The sequence below is a fragment of the Carassius auratus genome, chromosome 34 (assembly GCF_003368295.1).
Source record: "Carassius auratus strain Wakin chromosome 34, ASM336829v1, whole genome shotgun sequence".
Lineage (NCBI taxonomy): Eukaryota > Metazoa > Chordata > Actinopteri > Cypriniformes > Cyprinidae > Carassius > Carassius auratus.
In genome coordinates this window covers 21,924,209-21,943,467 of record NC_039276.1, presented here as the reverse complement: position 1 = coordinate 21,943,467, position 19,259 = coordinate 21,924,209, and the positions used below count along the sequence as shown (strand labels likewise).

Below are 19,259 nucleotides of genomic sequence, written 5' to 3'. Positions count from 1 at the left end.
TCCTTCTTATGATGTGTGTGTGTGTGTGTGTGTGTGTGTGCGCGCTCTCCCAGACGTGGTCCTATGAAGTTGGCCATGGTGAAGGTGACCCAGGTGGATTTCCCTCCCAAAGAGGTGGTGTCCTACACAAAAGAGACACAGACGCCCACTGTGACAGAGCAGAAAGAGGGTAAGTGGTGATCAAACACACTGATACCATTTACAAGATTATTTTCATGTTATTCACAGCAACCAAAGCTATTTCTGATATTGTTACAAAAAAAAAAAAAAAAAAACTAACAACCTCCAGATTTTTAAATGCTACAGGTGGATCCAGGCTTGAGAATTACAGATGCATGATATATACATGACCGTATCAATAATGACCAATGTTGGTGCTTGCTTGCTTTCAGTACATTTGTATCTATGTATGCATGTGCACATTATTATTCCAGCTTAGGAAAATTATACTTTTTACTATACATTTGAATGTTTCTCTGTAAACTTTTTTTTTAAACGGTAGGTTTATAATGTGAGTTATATTATGGTTTATCAACCACAGCATAATAATAAATTTGACTAAAGGTCATTATTTGACAAAGATACTTTTGTTCATTTAAAATAATGCACACTTTTAACGCTGAGGACGCAGGTCAGGTCAAAACGAGCATGACTGACACATGTCAATCATAGGAGGAGGAGACACTGCAGCAGCAGTCAGAGCACAAGCCTCTGATCTGAGAGCCTTTCAGATCTGTGTGTGTGTGATGTGTAAGCCTTTTTGGAAATGATCTGATCATAGTGAGCATGGAGATGAAAGCTGAGGGAAAATTGCAGAGACTCGAGAAACATAAGACGTAAGGCAAGATTAAACACAAACACACACACATCCGTTTACAGAGATGGAGCGAGAGGGGGCAAAGGAAACGAGCAGTAGGTTTGTGGAGATATGAGAGTGTGTGTCCAAAGGCAGACCAGGATTTGTGTAATTGCAGTTGAGGCCTTTTATGTGGCCGCCCCACTCTCATGTCAGATATACATGATCACTGCTGTACTGTGTGTGTGTGTGTGTGTATGTGTGTGATGTCTGTTCTGTTGATGTTTGTGCAAGAGATAATTAGGGACCGTTTTAATGAAAGCTTTTTTAGGAATCATGACTATATCAGTATTGGTCAGTTTAATGTATTGCCAGTTCTCTCACTCCTGATCTTTAAAGATTTTTCAAGAGAATAAATTGCCAGTGAAGTTTCTTTAGTATGAAAAATAAAAACAGGATTGCTAAAACAAAGATGAGCACTTTTAACTTCAGAAATGATTGCTTATGAATATACGCTTTATTCTTTATTTATTCAAATCAACAAGAAATAGAAAAATAAATGCTCCTCTGTTGGAAGTGTGGACTCATCCCACATTAGGAGTGAGAAATAATCACAATTTATAATATTATATAGGACTGTGTCATTGATATGCTAGGTGTGTTTTGTGTAACTGTCAAGTCAGATATTTTATTAACACAAAAACTGTAACTGGTTCGTTTTCTCAAATCAGTTTAGACTGATAGTCAATTTCAATTAATTTATTTAAAATAGCAAATATTCACTTATATCCCAAATCATGGTTTTAGTGTTAAAATAATTGCTCTTCTTTCAATCTTTATTTTCATCAAAGGATCCTTAAAAGTCATCAGAATCAATCAACTTTTATCAAATGTTAAGCATTAATGTAATATTTGACAAAAATCAGAAATGTTTCTTGAGCAGCACATCAGTGTATTAGCATGATTTCTGAAGGATCATGTGACTCCTGGAGGAATGATGCTTTGAAATCACAGGAATGTATTACATTTTAAAATAAACGCAAATAGAAAAAATTGAGTTAAATAATATTTCATAATTCTTCTGTTTTTACAGTTTCATTTTTAATCAAATAAATGTAGCATTTCTAAGCTTAAGTGACTTTCAAAAACTTACCAACCCCAAACTTCAGAATGGCTGTGTATGTAGATAAATGTCACTGCCTATTACTTTTTATTGTTAAGTGTCATTATATTATTCCTCCTGTCCTTATAGAGATAGTCCTCATGAGGTCGTTTTAACTTTTTGCTGTATTTTACTTCATGCATTAAACATTTTGAATGTACTTGAAACGATGCTACCTATTATTTTTAAGCCCTTTCAGAGTAAATTCAGAAATTTCACCTATCGTGACAAGATAGATTTACACATTGTCAAAAGGCTGAGAAAATGTCTAGATTTATATCTTTTTCTGCTGTGTCACTTTGCCCCAGCCCCCACAGTATGTTAAAATGAAGACTTTTATCTGCAGACTGTCCTAAAGCTCTCCTCAACACACACACACACACACACACACCAGTTCCATTCCTGCCACTGTATAATCATTTCATCAGCTCTCACACTCTCTCCTGTCTCTCCTCCAGCACATAACAAATCACTCTGGGTGACATCGGGAGGTTTTTCTCTCTCTTTCTCACTGATGGAGTGGTTTGTGGTGAAGAGGCTTGTGGGGCTGTTGAAGGCTCTGTGTGTAGGTCAGAAAGTGTGTGCTTGTTACTGTGTGCAGAAAGACATACAGGTTTCAGAGTGCTAGATACAGTTACATTCACATGCATTTAATGCATTCTATAAATGAAGTGCCTTTCTTTAATTGATCAGAGCAGCACTGCACAGAAATAGTTGTCTGTCATGTCACACAGTGCAGTAGCTGCTGTGCATTGCTTGAATTGGGTTGCGTTTTTTTCATGTGGCGTACGTGATATGACCAGTGTGTCTGAAGGTCTTAGATCCAGATGCTATTGTCCAGTGCTGCTCCTTCAATCAGTTTTATGGTCTTGGTGTGCATTAAAAGACATTCAAAAAGACTGGATTTGTGGATTGAAATTGCTTTTATAACTGCCCGATCCACGGCTCTGTTTGCTGGAGCACTGGAGGTTATGAGAGTGTGAAATTGAATTAAAAGTGATTGTTTTAATCGCCCTTGTGCTCATGGGAGGGTTAATACCCCGTGCTAATCACAAGAAGCCTCTCAAATGAAGAGCATCTCTCTTAAAGAGAGGAACCCTCGGCCCAGCTCTTCACAGATACCAGCGCCTCTAAATGAATACCATTTGTCCATCATCTCCTAAATGCACTTATTTCATCATTCATCAGCTATCAGTCAATGACCCAATAATTACCACATTGATTATAGGGATAATAAAAAGCCCCCATTGGTCTAATTTTATATCTGTTTTGCACAAACTTTTTGGACAGAACTAATTTGGTAATGCTTTCACAAAAAAGTAATGGAGTACAAGTTGAACTTGAACTCATTGCAAAATCTGCTTGGGGAAGTCTTTCGCACATATGCAGAATTCCTGATCTAGTAGAATCCTATTGCCTTAGAACATTTGCCCAAGAACATAACTAAACAATGGTACATTTAAACACACCTTAAGACCCCATTTTTGGTCATTAAAGGTGTATTTGTGTATAATGCCTTCACAAAAAATAGATTCAATAGATTATTGCCTTAATCTATTGAATGGTTTGCTTAATGTGTAGTCACATTAGCAAAATTGTTAATTGTCAATAGTATACCAAGGTACAAATCACTGGAGTCACTTTTAAAATAAGCAACTGGTCGATTTCATGTGACCAACTCAACCTATTGCAAAATCCGTGTGGGAAAATCTTATACCACCTATACGCGGTATACCAAGTCTTGTGAATACCTATTGAAATATCTGGATTTTGGCCTTGAAAATGTGCAGAACTATGGTGGCCACACCTTAAGACAGCATTTTGAGGCATTGGAGGTATGTTCAGACATCCAGCATCTCAATGGACCTGTGATGGCCAGAAGCGGCGTTGAACACTGATCTTTATGGATCTGTTCAACAGGACTTCCTCTCTGGAGAAGGATGCGACCCGAAGAGCTGTGCACGCCTCTTTGTTCTGTTTTGCAGCTGTAAAGCCCTTCACCAAAAACCCATTCATTGACTCGTGCAGAAGTCCTGGAGTCGTATTCACAAAGCTGAGGTTCGCTCGGTCCTCCTTCACAAGCACAAACGTGGAAGTCAGCGTTCAGAGGTCTCTGTGCGTCTCCTTTTCTGTGGGCGTCCGACGGACTCCGTGCACCTGCAGAGGACATCAAAGAGCATTAGTCTTGTTCTCGAACAACCTCTGACCCCATGGGGTGCTTGCATTAATACATTGTCCTTTGACAAAGCCTGCCGATTACTGGCTGCTCTCTTTCTCTCTCTGCTTACGCCCTCCCTCCCCGCAGAAAGCTTTTATTTCTTGAGGGATACAAAAGCTGTAATTGCTGCTGCTTTGAGATGAGGTGTCGATGGGAAGGGGATCTGCCATCAGGGTGAATTCTGTTAAATGTTTTTCTATCTCTCTCCCCCCTTCTGTGGGGTCACCAGGATCACTTGCTTTTCTCCAAATGGGCATTTTTGCTGGCAGGTGCATTACACCCCTTATTTTCAGATTGTCTTTCCGCTGCTAATGCCTGGCAGGTTGATTGCTCGGGTCTGGCTGGCGGAGAAAGGGCCACGCTGCGTTCGGGCCCAGGACTGAAAGACACTGATTACTGTTTTCCTCCGAGCCTGATTGAGGCCCTTGAAAGGAAAGATTTTAACCTTCTCTCTTCTCTTCCTGTTGAGTATGGGCCCGGCTCGGCGAGATGGCCCGTGTCATCAGAACGACTCCATAAACTCATCAGAGCGAACCTCACCACCCCCTCTTCTCTCTCTCTTCAAACCCGGCCCTTCCTGAGAGAGTCGTGGACACCTTTCTGATGTAAAATCTGACAGATGACATTATCATTTTGATTATTGCAGGAAAGGACAATTTCACTCTCTATTGAAACAAGTTTTTCTGGTCATGCAAAAAGCTGCCATTAACATTGGCGTACCACAAAACCATTCTGATTATCGGATATGATTGTTTGTGGGGAAATTATAATTATAAAAATTATATAATTAAAATTATTATTTTTCTGATACTATTTGCATTTGGAATAGACCACAGAAGTCATATTAACTACTAAATGGTGTAAGTAGTTCTCACAGTCAGAAAGGTTTTGCGCCAGTGCTGCCATATTTGAGAAAGCTGTGGTCGAGGAGAATAGTGACTTACATTTCAGTCAGTTTCTCACAGATGAGCTTATGTCTTATAGGGAGAATGAACCCCAAATTTTAGTTTGCTGTTAATCTACTCTCCCTCAGGACATCCAAGATGCAGGGGATTTTTTTTTTTCTTGAGTAGAACAGTAAAGAAGATTTTGAGATGTAACCGTTGTCCTTTGTGATTCATAAAATGCAAGTCAGTGGCTAAAACCGTGCAATTATTCTGAAAGAAAAAAATCCAAAATCATGATGACTTGGTGTGCAAAGCCAACATAAATATTTATATATACATATATATGTTCCGGTTTTATCTTACATTTACTAAACTCTCAAGACAGAAAGTATAAAAGCTGGTACTGGGCCATTACTTTTCAAAAGGAACACCTTGGAAATAGCACCTAAAGTGTACCTTTTTTTTTCTAAGAGTGTATAGTACTATTTATTTTGTTTCATATTTTATGTTAAATTCATATAAGGAAAATTAGTTATATATTCTTTTTCCCAAAATCATGCATTTATACTATGGTCTACTTTTTTTTTTTTTTTTTTTTATTGTGTCTTTTTCAGAGCGGGTCCCTTTTCCTTGTTTTCCTGTGTTGAAAAGAGGGGCTAATGTAGAATATTTTCCACAGATATTCTCCTCCTTTTGTGTTCCACTGAGGAACAAAAATGATATGGATTCAGAATGGCCTGAATGCAAATAAATGAAAACATTTCATTTTGGGAGCTCTTCCTTTGACATCCTTTTAACGTCTTTTCCTGAGCCTACATTTGTTCAGGCGTCACTGGTAGAGGACTGTAGGAGATGAGCCGTGTGTGTGGCTTACAGCTGGTCAGTGCAGCAGCTTCATTTAGCTGCTCATGTTTGGGGGTGAATAGCGGTCCCTGGACCCCCTGCCGACTCTCTAATTGCATGGGACTTGTGTATCCGGAGAGGGAGTCTTGACTAAGAGCAGTCAAGCAGAAACCTCTGTGCCATCCCTATGCCACCACACACACAATCGCAGCAAAACCATCTGCCTAATACACGCACAGAGTCGTCATCTGTCTCAGCCGCTGGCACCTGCTGCCCTGCGTGTGTGGGATGCGCTGCTGAATAGTCCCTGTCTCACTTACGCTGGGACGGGCTGTAGGTTAAGACCTCTGCGACGGCGTAGCCCCCTGTAGATTACAGAGAGGACAGAGTCTGGGATGTAGAGACAATATCCATACACACCCAGAAACACACACTCCAGGTTGTTCTTAGTCATCTGAACAGACTAAACAGGCTGTTAGCAGTCATGGACTTGTCACATATTCACTGGGTTTCAAGAATTTGTTGGCTGATTCAATATGGGTTTTCCACTTTTTCAATTGATATTCATCAGAACCAGTGAAATGCAACCAATCCTTCCACAGTCCTGATTATTTTATGTTAATGGAGATTCAGAGTGTAATTTGGTATCCATCTCCTGCTAAAAGGCTGGTTCTTTTAGCACAGTGATGGATAATTTGCTTATCTTGCATGCATACATTTTGTATTTGTTCAGTTTTGTGTACAGTGGCCCCAGTCACACTAAAAAAATGTACATTACATATTTTTTTAAGATCCACTTTATATAGTGAGTTTTTTTTTAATTGGAGAATATTTCCCACCCTGAATGCTTGAAGTACAGTGGTATTTTTCTCAAGTTTCTTGCACCAAAAACTTATTTTTGTTTTTCATGACGTTTATCATACTATCTGGTTAAAAAAGCTACTACTACTACTGTGCCTTTAAAAGGTAATTTACATATGTTAATGACCTCTGTTATGATTGGCTGACTTTATGCAGTATTGTTCATATTGTCTGTAGGCCAAGTTGCTGGACACTGAATAGATGTTGGTATGTAAATGTGGTTGTTGCCAGTCCTGAATGGAGGTGACAAAAATATGCAATTTGAAAGAAAGCAGTGCTGCAATGTTACCTCGAGTGGTTTAATAACAATAAACGCACAGTTTACAAAAAAAAAAAACATAACCATTGTAAAGTATGAATGGTGTGAAACATGGGTCCTGTAATGAGACCGTGCTGCAGCTCTGATGTGAAGTGTGTTTATGTTTGTGATCTTCCTCCTGCAGAGGAAGATGAGGAGGAAGAGATCCCACCGCCGCAGCCTGAGGTCGAGACAGAGAAAGAGAAACCAACAGAGAAACAAGACGAGGAAGGTATTGAACACACCTCATGTTCAGTCTCCTATCAGCTCCACTGTAATACACTACTGCTACTTTACTATCATTGATTTACCGTCATACTTTCTGTTAATATTTTTAATTACATTTTTAGATTTCCTGTTTTCAGTTCAGATGTGGTTTTAGTAATTTTGTGTTTGTCATTTTAATTTTTAATTTAATTTAATTTGTATTTCAGAACTAAAAATGTGAAAATTAGAATATTGTGATATATTATTTTCTCATGCATGTAATAATTTATATATGCATGTTCATTGCTGTGTGTGTGTGTGTGTGCACTTTGAATGTGTTAAATGCAGAGCACAAATTCTAAGTATGGGTCACCAAACTTGGCTTCATATCATGTCACTTTCACTTAACACTTTATTGAGGTTATTTATTATTCATGATTGAAGTAGGCATTTCATGGGAGTTCGGACTATTTGCAGTGTTTTTTCACATTAAAATATATATAAATATTTCCACTTATGCACATTTGCTTCTTGCTGTATGCATGTGTTTAGACAATTTTCAAAATATTTTTTCATGTAGATATACTTTCCTGCAATTTTCTAGTCTTGCATGGCTCAATACTGGATTGACTGGAACAAACATGGAACAAACAGCCATGCTGTTGCATAAAATTAAACACTATTTGATCAAACACTTTGGAACATTTGTCAACCACTAGAATCAAGACTTCAACAATTCTCATGTATAAATGGAATGAGTTTCCTCCAGTGACACACCTGTCATTGTTTCCTGTCCGTCCGTGAGTGTAGCGCCCCCTCATGAGCTAACAGAGGAGGAGAAGCTGCAGATCCTGCACTCGGAGGAGTTCATGGAGTTCTTCGATCACAGCACACGCATCATGGAGCGCGCTCTGTCCGAACACGTGGATGTTTTCTTCGACTACAGCGGCCGAGACATGGAGGAGAAGGAGGGGTAACAGTCAGCCCTACTCACCTAAAACAAGCTCATGTGCACTGTTCAGTGTGAGATACTTGCTTATATGTGTGTGTGTGTGTGTGTGTGTGTGGTGTGTACCTAGTGAGATGCAGGCTGGGACCAAACTGTCTGTAAACAGAAAGTTTGTTGATGATCACTGGTCCAAACAGCGGGTGGTGACCTGTCTGGATTGGTCCCCACAGGTACGTGACCTCCTGATTTCTGAAGGATCATTTGATACTGAAGAGTTGCATAATGATGCTGAATATTCAGGTTTGATCACAGGAACAAATCATTTTTTTAAAATACCAAGAACATTTTTGATCAAATAAATGCAGCCTTCGTCATAAGAGACTTCTTTCAAAAACATAAAAAAATGAAGAGTTTGGTTCTGATATGCTATATATCCGTTTTGATTAATTTGAGTAAAACTGTGTTTTCTTTAGCAAGAAAGTCGCAAGATGTTTCATATTTTCACATAGCATCTTTAGGTTATAATTTAGGTTAAAATAATCCAGTGAGTCCTTTTACATTAGGCCTACTGTCAGGTTACAGTTAACAACAGAGCACAAAACTTAAATATAATAACTATTTATTTTGAAATATAACAAGCAACACTCAACTTACAAAAGAAAATGCATGCAAACATGTAAATTGCACATAAATCAGACATTTCACATTGGCTGTGTGTTTAGAGGTGTTTTTCAAAGTGAATTTCTTTCGCCATATCAAACAGATGATTGGACGTCTTGGAGTCGCTGTGTCTAGTTTGATGTAATAGATCTCGAGTATAAAGCCTCTGAAACGCACTGCACCTCATGTGTGTCCACAGCACAAACAGATGTGTGTGATTTGAGAGAGAGCACAAACCACACACTCGAACAATGCTGTCAGTGTGAGTTTACATGAGAAATCTCCTGGCGTCGTGCAATCAGTGGCTCATCAGATACTTTACGGCATTGTTGGTTTTAACAGTACTAATTGTCCGTGCATATGATACTAGGACATGAGAAAGTATATAAATTATTAAAAAAATAAATAGAGTAAGCTGTAACCAGACTAAGTTTTACTTGGGTAGTAAATGTCTAGTTCTTCTGACCTGTACATGTGTTGACAGTATCCAGAGTTGCTGGTCGCCTCTTACAACAACAACGAGGAAGCACCGCATGAGCCCGATGGAGTGGCTTTGGTCTGGAACATGAAATACAAGAAGACCACACCGGAGTATGTCTTCCACTGTCAGGTACACACACACGCACACACACACACATACGCCTGTCTTCAAACAGCATCGGTTGACTTTTCAGTCCTCCCTGTGCACACACCTCCTCAAAGCTATCCCACTTAACATGATTGTCATATACAAACACGTACACACCGGCCTGAGATCTCACGGGAGGGCTGCAGACAGATTTCCATCCATCTTTTCTTTCTCTCTGTATCTTACTGTCTGCCTCTTATCCCCCTGAACAGCTTCTGCACACTGTGTTTTCTCTCAGCTGGCATTCAAATGCACTCACATAGACAAACACACACACACACACACACACACACATGTGATACCTTAAAGGAATGGTTCAAATTCTTTCACATGTCATCACAATGCCATTTCTTTTTCCTTGTGTGTTTCACAAAAGAAGAGATTCTGAAGACTTTAACTTTCTCTTTTCCATGCATTAAAAGCATAGTGACATGCATAGTGATCATATCTGTAAAAGTATAAAATTGCATTGTATGGAGAAAAAAACAGCATGTGAAAATTGTCTAATATCGCCTTTTGTGTGCCATGAAAGAGTGAATGTCATACAGGTTTAGACCAACATTGGGTGAGGGAGCTAAATTCATTTATGATACTTCTTTAAACACTGTGTCACACATCCACATTCATTCACAAACTCAGGTGCACATATTTATATTAACAGAGCTCTGTTAGCGTTGAGTCAGTAACACTTTCTAATAATCAGTACTGAATATTACTCAACCTTCCTAGTGCATTTAAAATCTGCATACACCTTTCGCATTCCTCGGGTCAGATTTACCTTAAATCTTACAAAACCTTCTTAACTTAAGAATAAGATAAGATAACATAACATAAGAATTACCTCTATGAACCTTTTGACTTCAGTCGATTTAAAATACTTGAACACTCAAATCAGACAATAGCAAATGGTCATCAGCTTCAACCCTACAGTTTTTTTATATATATATCTAGCCAGCATGCTTTATTAACAAACGATACAGAAGCAAAATGTGTCATTCCTTTTAGAAGTTTTTTCTTCACTGCTCAGTTGAGTGTTGCTGTATGTTTAGTGTTAGCTGTGTGTTTGGCCTGAGGTGATCTGCTGTGGACGTCCTGAGTAGAACCACATGTGCCACCCTCAGCAACGGATGCATAGCTCACACACACACACACACACACACAGATGCGGAAAAACTCATCAAAAACTCAAAAGTATTCACACACACTCAGAGGTGTGAACTTGTTACTTTTTCCAACTTTCTGCTGAGTGTGTTGGGGCTGGTTAACTCTTCTTAGAGGAAAGTATGAGTTGTTCAGCTTATTCAGTGCAGAACAAAATTCAGTATAGCGTCAGTAATTGTTGTTGTAAAAATGTAATTTTGTTGTTTTGTGGTGTACATTTGGATTGGTGTTTTGAGGTGTCATGGTGGAATTTGGAATTTGCTTACAAACTATTCTCCAAAACAAGAAGGTACAGAACATGCTGAGAAACTATCAGCTGAATCACTCAGAAGCAGCAGTGTGAAGTCACTTGTCAAACTTTACTTGGTTACTTTACTACCCCTCCCCCATTTAAACTTATATAAAATAAATTAGCTAAACAAAAATAATTTTAACACAACTATCAAATATTCTTTACAGTATATTATTTGGATACGTTCATTCTGTTTAAAGCAAAGTTAAGAAATACTTAAAGACTAAGTTCACCCAAAAATGAAAATTCCAAGAATGCGTGATATTAAATTTTTGCTGATATTTGATATACCGATATTCTTCATCCTCATTTTGACCAGTAGCCAATGCTGATACCGATATACACTGGCCACTTTATTAGGTACACCCTGCTAGTATGAGGTTGGACCCCCTTTTGCCTTCAGAACTGCCTTAATTCTTCGTGGCATCGATTTAACAAGGTGTTGGAAACATTCCTCTGATTTCAGTCCATATTGACATGATAACATCACGCAGTTACTGCAGATTTGTCGGCTGCACATCCATGATGTGAATCCCCCGTTCCACCACATCCCAAAGCTGCTCTATTGGACTGAGATCTGGTGACTGTGGGGGCCATTTTAGTACAGTGAACTCATTGTCATGTTTAAGTAACCAGTCTGAGATGATTTGAACTTTATGTCACGGTGCATTATCCTGCTGGAAATGGCCATCAGAAGATGGGTTCACTGTAGTCATAAAGGGATGGACATGGTCAGCAACAATACTCAGATAGACTTTGCGTTTAAACAATGCTCAATTGGTACTAAGGGACCCAAAGTGTGCCAAGAAAATATCCCCCTCACACCATTAAACCACCACCACCAGCTTGAACTTTTGAGACAAAGCAGGATGGATTCATTCTTTCATGTTCTTTATGCCAATTTATGACCCTACCATCTGAATGTCACAGCAGAAATCAAGACTCATCAGACCAGGCAACATTTTTTTCAATCTTCTATCGTACAATTTTGGCGAGCCTGTGTGAATTCTAGCCATTGAGGCTGTTGACACCGGTCTGGACGGGCTAACAGAGACTGTAATATCATAAATCAGTTTATGTGAGTCCTACCAGGACTTTTTTTTCCCTACAATGAAAAACCGTGTTTCACTGCAAAACTCAAGACAGCTTCATCATGCCACAGAGGATGCGTACAGAAGTGGTGACAGAATCTTGTACAATCAGGACATGAACACTATGACAAAAGAGATGAGTGTGGAACCTAGTAGGAACCTAGTTTTCAGCAAAGGAACCTGCTTCAGTGTGGAAAAGGCTGAAAGACATTATAAACTACAAGACTCCATCTCCCAGCACTGTAAAGAATCAGCAACTTGCAGAAGACGTGAATAAGTTTTACTGTAGATTTGAAAAACCCGGTCTCACACCCCAGTATTGTACTGACCATCTCTCTACACAACCATTAACACCTCCAGCAACCCCTGTCTCCCCGCTCCTGCACTTCAGATCAGTGAAGATGATGTGCATCAGGTCTTCAGGAAACAGAAGAGAAGGAAAGCATCAGGCCCAGAAGGTGTAACCCCAGCCTGTATGAAAACCTGCGCTGACCAGCTTGCCCACGTCTTTTCACAGATCTTCAACAGATCACTGGAGTCCCTGTGTCCCTGCCTGCATCAAACGCTCCACCATCATCCCCATCTCAAAGAAACAGGACTTAATGACTTAAGACCTGTTGTCCTAACGTCTGTGGTCATGAATTCATCTGAAAGACTGGTGCTGGTTCACCTGAAGGACAGCATTAGACCAAGCAAACAAATCTTTTGATGGTGTAGTTAAAATGGGACTGCATTATATCCTGCAATATCTGGACAAATCGGGGACTCATGTGAGGATCCTGTTTGTGGACTTCAGTTTGGCCTTCAACACTAACATACCAACACTCCTCTAGTCCAAAATAACTCAGCTTTCTGTTCCTAGCTCAATCTTTCACTGGATCACCAGCTTTTTGACAGATAGGCAACAGTTAGTGAGACTGGGAAATTCATGTCAAACAGCTGCTCCACCAACACTGGTGCCCCTCAGGGATATGTTCTCTCCCCACTGCTCTTCTGCCTGTACACCAACGACTGCACCTCTACTGACCCCTCTGCCAAACTCCTAAAGTTTGCAGATGACAGCACAGTCATCAGCATCACCCAGGACAGTGATGAGTCTGCTTATAGAAGTTAGGTTGAGCATCTGGCTGTCTGGTGCAGTCTTAACAACCTAAAGCTGAACACGCTCAAAACAGTGGAGATGATGTCATTCAGGTTCCTGGGTACATCACAAGACCTGAAGTGGGACATTCACAGGCCCAACAGAGATTGTACTTCCTTAGCCAGCTGAGGAAGTTCAACCTGACACAGGAGCTGTTATTGGGTCTGTCCTGTGCACTTCAATAGCTCTCTGGTATGGCTCAACTGACATTAGAAGACTACAGAGGATGCTTTTGTCACCAGAACAAATTCCTTATATGTGCAAACATACAAAACTAATATTCTGCAACAAAGTGCAAGAGCAACAAAAACTCTTTCTGATTCATTTTATAACAAGTCGGCCTACAGCACCCCCTAAATAAATAAAACGCCTTACCGGAGGAACATTAGGACCCGGGGGAGGTTGCCGCTGCTGCTTCCATAAAACACAAATTAAGAGATTTTTAATATAACCTGAAATATTTTCTGTTCCTCCATTGAAAGCCCATTCCACCAAAACTTGTGACTCAAGCTTGAGTTTCTGCAAGAACCAATTATTTTCTTCTTGTGTGTGATGCAAAATACAGATGCGCTTCTGTTAACCATATTTGATGAGCTCTATGTATGTGAGTTTCTAAATGTTTATGTGTGAATATAAGCCCACATTAAATATGTTAATCAAATAAAGCAATGGTATCTCTTCAGAAGACTAGGATTCAACCAACTGATTTAAGTGGATTACTTTTATGATTTATTTGAAGCATCAAAGCTTAAGGTTTCATTTTAAATATCTTAATTTGTGTTTTGCATATGAATGAAAATCTTCTAAGTTTGAAACAACATAGGGGTGGATAATTTTTGGATCATCTGTCCCATTAAATACACAAACACAACAAGAAGCAGCATATAAGATGGTGAATTTAGCAAGTAGGCAAAAACATGGATTGTAACATTATCTGTGTTCGTTAGTTCTCATTTTTCGATTATGCATGTGAATCTGCTAAACCTGACTTTCTTCACATTTGTCCAGCAGGATTGAAGGAATGTGCAATTCAACAATATTATCTCTATCTCTCTCACTCCTCTAGTCTGCGGTCATGTCTGCTGTGTTTGCAAAGTTTCACCCAAACCTGGTTGTCGGTGGCACCTATTCAGGACAGATCGTCCTGTGGGACAACAGAAGTAACAGACGCACCCCTGTCCAGAGGACACCTCTCTCTGCCGCGGCGCACACGGTATGTGACGAAAAAGAGGCGAAGCAGTTGCTGCAGCCCAAGAACCATGAGATATTAATATGGTGTCCAAAAAGAAAATTGCTTATTTTTCAGATTTGTTTTATTAGTTTTTTACCCTTAACCTTATATTTCTGATCCTCCATGCAGCACCCAGTGTACTGTGTAAATTTGGTTGGCACACAGAACGCTCATAACCTCATTAGCATCTCTACTGATGGAAAGATGTGCTCCTGGAGTCTGGACATGCTGTCTCAACCACAGGTACCCACAATGCTCTCTGCTCCATCCATCATGTGACCCATACCTTCAGAAGTACCATCACGGTTTCAGCATTTGGAGATCACATGCAAAGAGAGCCACTTGCTTACTCAACCAGTAAAAAGAGTGGATTTTGTGTACAAGTCTTACTGATGTGAATTTTTGGGCTTCAGAAGCTCTATTAAAGGCCCACACAACCTCTTCCTTGCTGCTCACCCTTGAGTTTCAAGAAACGCTGACAACACCACAGTGTCAGATGTTAATGACGAGTAGAGCGCTGGCTGAGTTTAAATTGTGCATTTCTAATCTGTGTAAAAGGCTGTCGGCTGTGGTGTTATTGATGCGTGTGTGTGTCTTCAGGACAGTATGGAGCTGGTGTTTAAGCAGTCTAAATCCATTGCGGTCACCTCCATGTCCTTCCCTCTGGGTGACGTTAATAACTTTGTGGTGGGGAGTGAAGATGGATCAGTCTACACAGCCTGTCGTCATGGCAGGTAACACACACACACACACAGTGTTCACTGCAGGAGCTCCATGGAGTTATGCGTGTGATCAGCTTGTGCAAAAAAAAACATTTTCTTTCGTATAAAATGGCTAATTTTTCTTAGCAATTTAATAAAATTGTATAATAAATAATATTTATACCATTGATAATTGTTTCTATTATTTTATTAGTAAATAATAATTATGTACAGTATATGCAAAAGTTTGGGATTCGAAAGAGATATATATATATTGTAAGAAATACTAGTTTTATTAATCTAGGACACATTCAATTGATCAAAAGTGTCAATAAAGATATTCATAATGTTAGTATTGAAAATTCAGCTTCGCCATCACAGGAATTATTATTTTTTAAATATATTTAAATTAAATTAAATTTCAATTAAATTTATGCATTTAGCAGATGCTTTTATCCAAAGTGCTATCAATTTTTACCTATCATGTGTTCCCGGGGAATCGAAACCCCAACCTTGAGCTTGATAACGCAGTGCTCTACCAGTTGAGCTACAGGAACACTGTATGTATATAATTTTATTCAAAGAGAAAAGTTGTTTTAAATTGTAATAGTATTTCACAAAATTACTGTTTTAATAAAATAAATAAATGCACCCTTGGTGATCATAAGACTTAATCTTACAGACCCCAAACTTGTAATGCTAGTGTTGATATTTATTGTAAGTAAACAGTGAATAAATAAGAATCAGGAAATTAATATTGAATTTCTATTAATAATACATTTCTGATGTCTACTGTGACTGTAGAGCTTTACTCAAGCAGAAAGCATGTTATAATTCATTGTTAACTCTCTAAACGTCTTCCTTAAAATTCCAGCACAAGTTTATGCATCAAAAATATGGAAAGCCGTTTGTTTTTCTGAATGCGATATATATTGGGTATGTTTGTGTGTGCTGTGATGAGCAGAGAGAGTGAATGTTTGCTCTTCATTGGTGATGCTGTGATTACCTGATACTCTCCACACACACTCAGCGTCTCTCAGTAATGAGTGTGAAGTGTGAACTGACTGATGGAGACATGCTGAACCTCTGTCCTTCTGTGTGTGAGCAGTCGAGCAGGTATCAGTGAGATGTTTGAGGGGCATCACGGTCCAATCACAGGCATTCACTGCCACACAGCTGCAGGACCTGTAGACTTCTCTCATCTCTTCCTGACCGCCTCATTCGATTGGACCGTTAAACTCTGGAGCACCAAGGTAGCACAGCATCCATAACCCTGTCAGTCACGAGTCTCTGAGCTGACTGTGTTCCTCTCTCTGCTGTAGAGCAACAAGCCGCTGTACTCGTTTGAGGACAACTCTGATTATGTGTACGACGTCATGTGGTCTCCGGTGCATCCCACCCTCTTCGCCTGTGTGGACGGACTCGGACGCGTCGACCTGTGGAACCTCAACAACGACACCGAGGTCAAGCATGAAGTATTATTCAATAAACGATGCAGAACATATTTAGGATTGACAATGATGGACTGAATTGTTATTAACGGTATATATTTGAAAATATACAACTTCTTCATAAAATCAGCCTTGTCCTGTGTGTAGTTAAACATATGTTTGAACCAGTTACTATTAAATATCAGCATGGAAGTTATGAATCCCGATGTAGAATGTAAAATTGAAATTGTGTGCAATTGTCAACAGTGTAAATGGTATTATTATAAAAGCTGTGTGTGTGTGTGCAGGTGCCCACTGCCAGCGTGTCTGTGGAAGGCAGTCCGGCTCTGAACAGGCTGCGCTGGTCTCAGTCGGGCAGAGAGATCGCTGTGGGTGACTCCGAGGGACAGATCCACATTTATGACGTCGGCGAGGTGAGAGGACACAGTTTAAGACACATCACAGACCGACTGCACTCTCTCTCCTTCTCCCGTTCTGTCACGTAAAAACCCCAAGCGCAGTCCCTAAAGATGACACGCACTACAATTGCATGTGTGTCAGAGAGGGGGCCCTTCAGGGGCCACAGAGTGCCTCTGTCACTCAGCAGATAGTAAGCCAGGGGTCAGTTCACTCTGACAGTCCCACAATAGTTTGATGGTGGCCACCGCAGGCTTTACACTTCTTTACCAAACGCTCCCATCTAATGTTTCTCTCTCTCTCTGTTCCACCCCAGCAAATCGCAGTCCCTCGAAATGACGAATGGACCCGCTTCGTGCGGACGCTGGCGGAGATCAACGAGAACCGCGACGATGCCGAGGAACTGGCGGCTCAGCGCCTCGCCGCTTGATCATCATGAACACCTGCAGATCTCAGAAAGCTGGAATCGCATCTCTCTCTGGAAATGATTTCTGTGTGCTTTGAAACCTTTGATTCTGCCTTTAGTTAGGAATACAGATGTGAAACATGGACCGTAGGTGCGAGAGCAGACCCCCCCGACAGCCCACGACCAGAAGCCTTAACATTTGCATGCAGGGTACACGTGATGAATGTTTCTGTTTCTATCCAGGCATCTCTGCGCATGCTAAACTCCCAGCTTATTATGCACAGCCAAATATGAAATGTCTCCTTAAACCTCTGTCTGGATCCACCAAATTTTTTTTGTATAAAAATATGAAGCAGTTTTTGTGCTATTTTTATGACAACTGAGCACATTCACATTTTAAAACTAAAAGTTTAAAGGAATAAATTTGCCGCCTTATATTTACACAGATTTAGTATTCTAGTGTAATGCAGTAAAACAGAATTGGGGTGATGGAGTGTGCTTAAGTGCTAGATGTCATAAATGGTATAAAATGTAATAAAAAGTGTTTTCTTTTGATTTTTGGGTGAAATATGTTTCTTCAGATCATCATCTAACATCTGTACTGTTCTCAATACTGGCAAAACTTTTTTTTTTTTTTGCTCACAGTCCTAGAGAATTGACGTGATCTACCTCTTTCAGATCTTGTCAGTGGGTCATATTTATCATCATGCATTGAGTCTGGTGGAGATTTCTGCTGTCTAACTGTGGACCAAATGCTGGAATAATTAATGACTTTTAAGCGTTTCTTTTTTGTGTTTTTGTTTCTGATAATGAGTGATCTTGTTCCTCTCCACCTTAGGCAGGGGCACAGTCACATATTTCTGATACATATACATATACCATGTTTATTTTCCAACTATCTGAACGGTTTAGTGTCTCTTTTAGAGATCAAGGTCTTTCTCTTCCAGTGCTCCTCTGTATGAAACGATGTCACTTTTGCACAATCTCTTTGAATGTCTTTGTATATCTGAATTCTTTTTCTAAACCAAATCTTTGGTAAATCTCTTGTAATTTACCTTGAATCAGTTTGAAGTCATCCTGTAGTATTTTGCGAGGCGAAAGTAGGTTTGCAAGGATTTTCAAAAACGTTGAATGTTTCCAGCAGTATTCCTCGTGTTTAATGGAATGTCCAATAAATTCTGCATTTGAAATGTAACAGTAGTAATTTATTTCAATAAATGACAATACAATAATCAATGCATTCAAACCAAATATCTTAAGTCTGTTCAAGTGTTTTTTGTTTTTCCATATTAAAATATATAAATATATTATATCATTATTATTTGATGTGTCCTGTTATTAAAAGCTGTTACACCTGCGGTGCGATTCTGTGCAAGATGTAAAAATATGACATAATAATATGAGACACAAGCCATAAAAATAAGTACAGTAATGTTTGTGGAAATACACTACTGTTCAATAGTTATTAATACTTTTATTCAGCTAGGACAGAGTAAATGATAATAAATGATTGTCGAGCAGTAAACAAGCATATTAATATGATTTCTGAAGGATCATGTGACTGAAGTAATGATGCTGAAAATTCAGCTTTATATCACTGGAATTCCATATTAAAATATATTAAGATAGAAAACAATTGTTTTAAATTGTACTATTTCACATTATTACTGTTTTCTTCTTCTGATCAAATAAATGCAGCATTGATGAGCACAGACTGCATTAACCTGAGGAAAGACTGACATTAAACTACGAATGTAACCAAGGTTCTCTGAGTAGGGAACGAGACACTGCGTCCTTTAGGGGTCGCTATGGGGAACACCTTGACGTGACCCGTGTCTGAAGCAAACATTGAAAAAACATCAATGAGTAGGTGGGGTCCT

The 19,259-nt window shown here is 39.4% G+C and overlaps 1 protein-coding gene across 2 annotated transcripts in view; it reads left to right on the top strand.

Moving 5' to 3' along the window:
• The window catches only part of dync1i2a (dynein, cytoplasmic 1, intermediate chain 2a), a 31,047-nt gene extending 12,436 nt beyond the window's left edge, over positions 1-18,611 (top strand). For both annotated transcript variants that reach the window (XM_026218636.1, XM_026218635.1), the window contains 12 exons: positions 54-169; positions 7,211-7,297; positions 8,083-8,245; positions 8,352-8,451; positions 9,366-9,491; positions 14,261-14,407; positions 14,555-14,668; positions 15,026-15,159; positions 16,235-16,379; positions 16,449-16,589; positions 16,865-16,990; positions 17,290-18,611. In XM_026218636.1, coding sequence (XP_026074421.1) covers positions 54-169; positions 7,211-7,297; positions 8,083-8,245; positions 8,352-8,451; positions 9,366-9,491; positions 14,261-14,407; positions 14,555-14,668; positions 15,026-15,159; positions 16,235-16,379; positions 16,449-16,589; positions 16,865-16,990; positions 17,290-17,403 — 1,513 coding nt within the window. In that variant the 3' untranslated portion in view covers positions 17,404-18,611. The remainder of the gene's footprint in view (positions 1-53; positions 170-7,210; positions 7,298-8,082; positions 8,246-8,351; positions 8,452-9,365; positions 9,492-14,260; positions 14,408-14,554; positions 14,669-15,025; positions 15,160-16,234; positions 16,380-16,448; positions 16,590-16,864; positions 16,991-17,289) is intronic.
• The last annotated feature ends 648 nt before the right edge of the window (positions 18,612-19,259 follow it).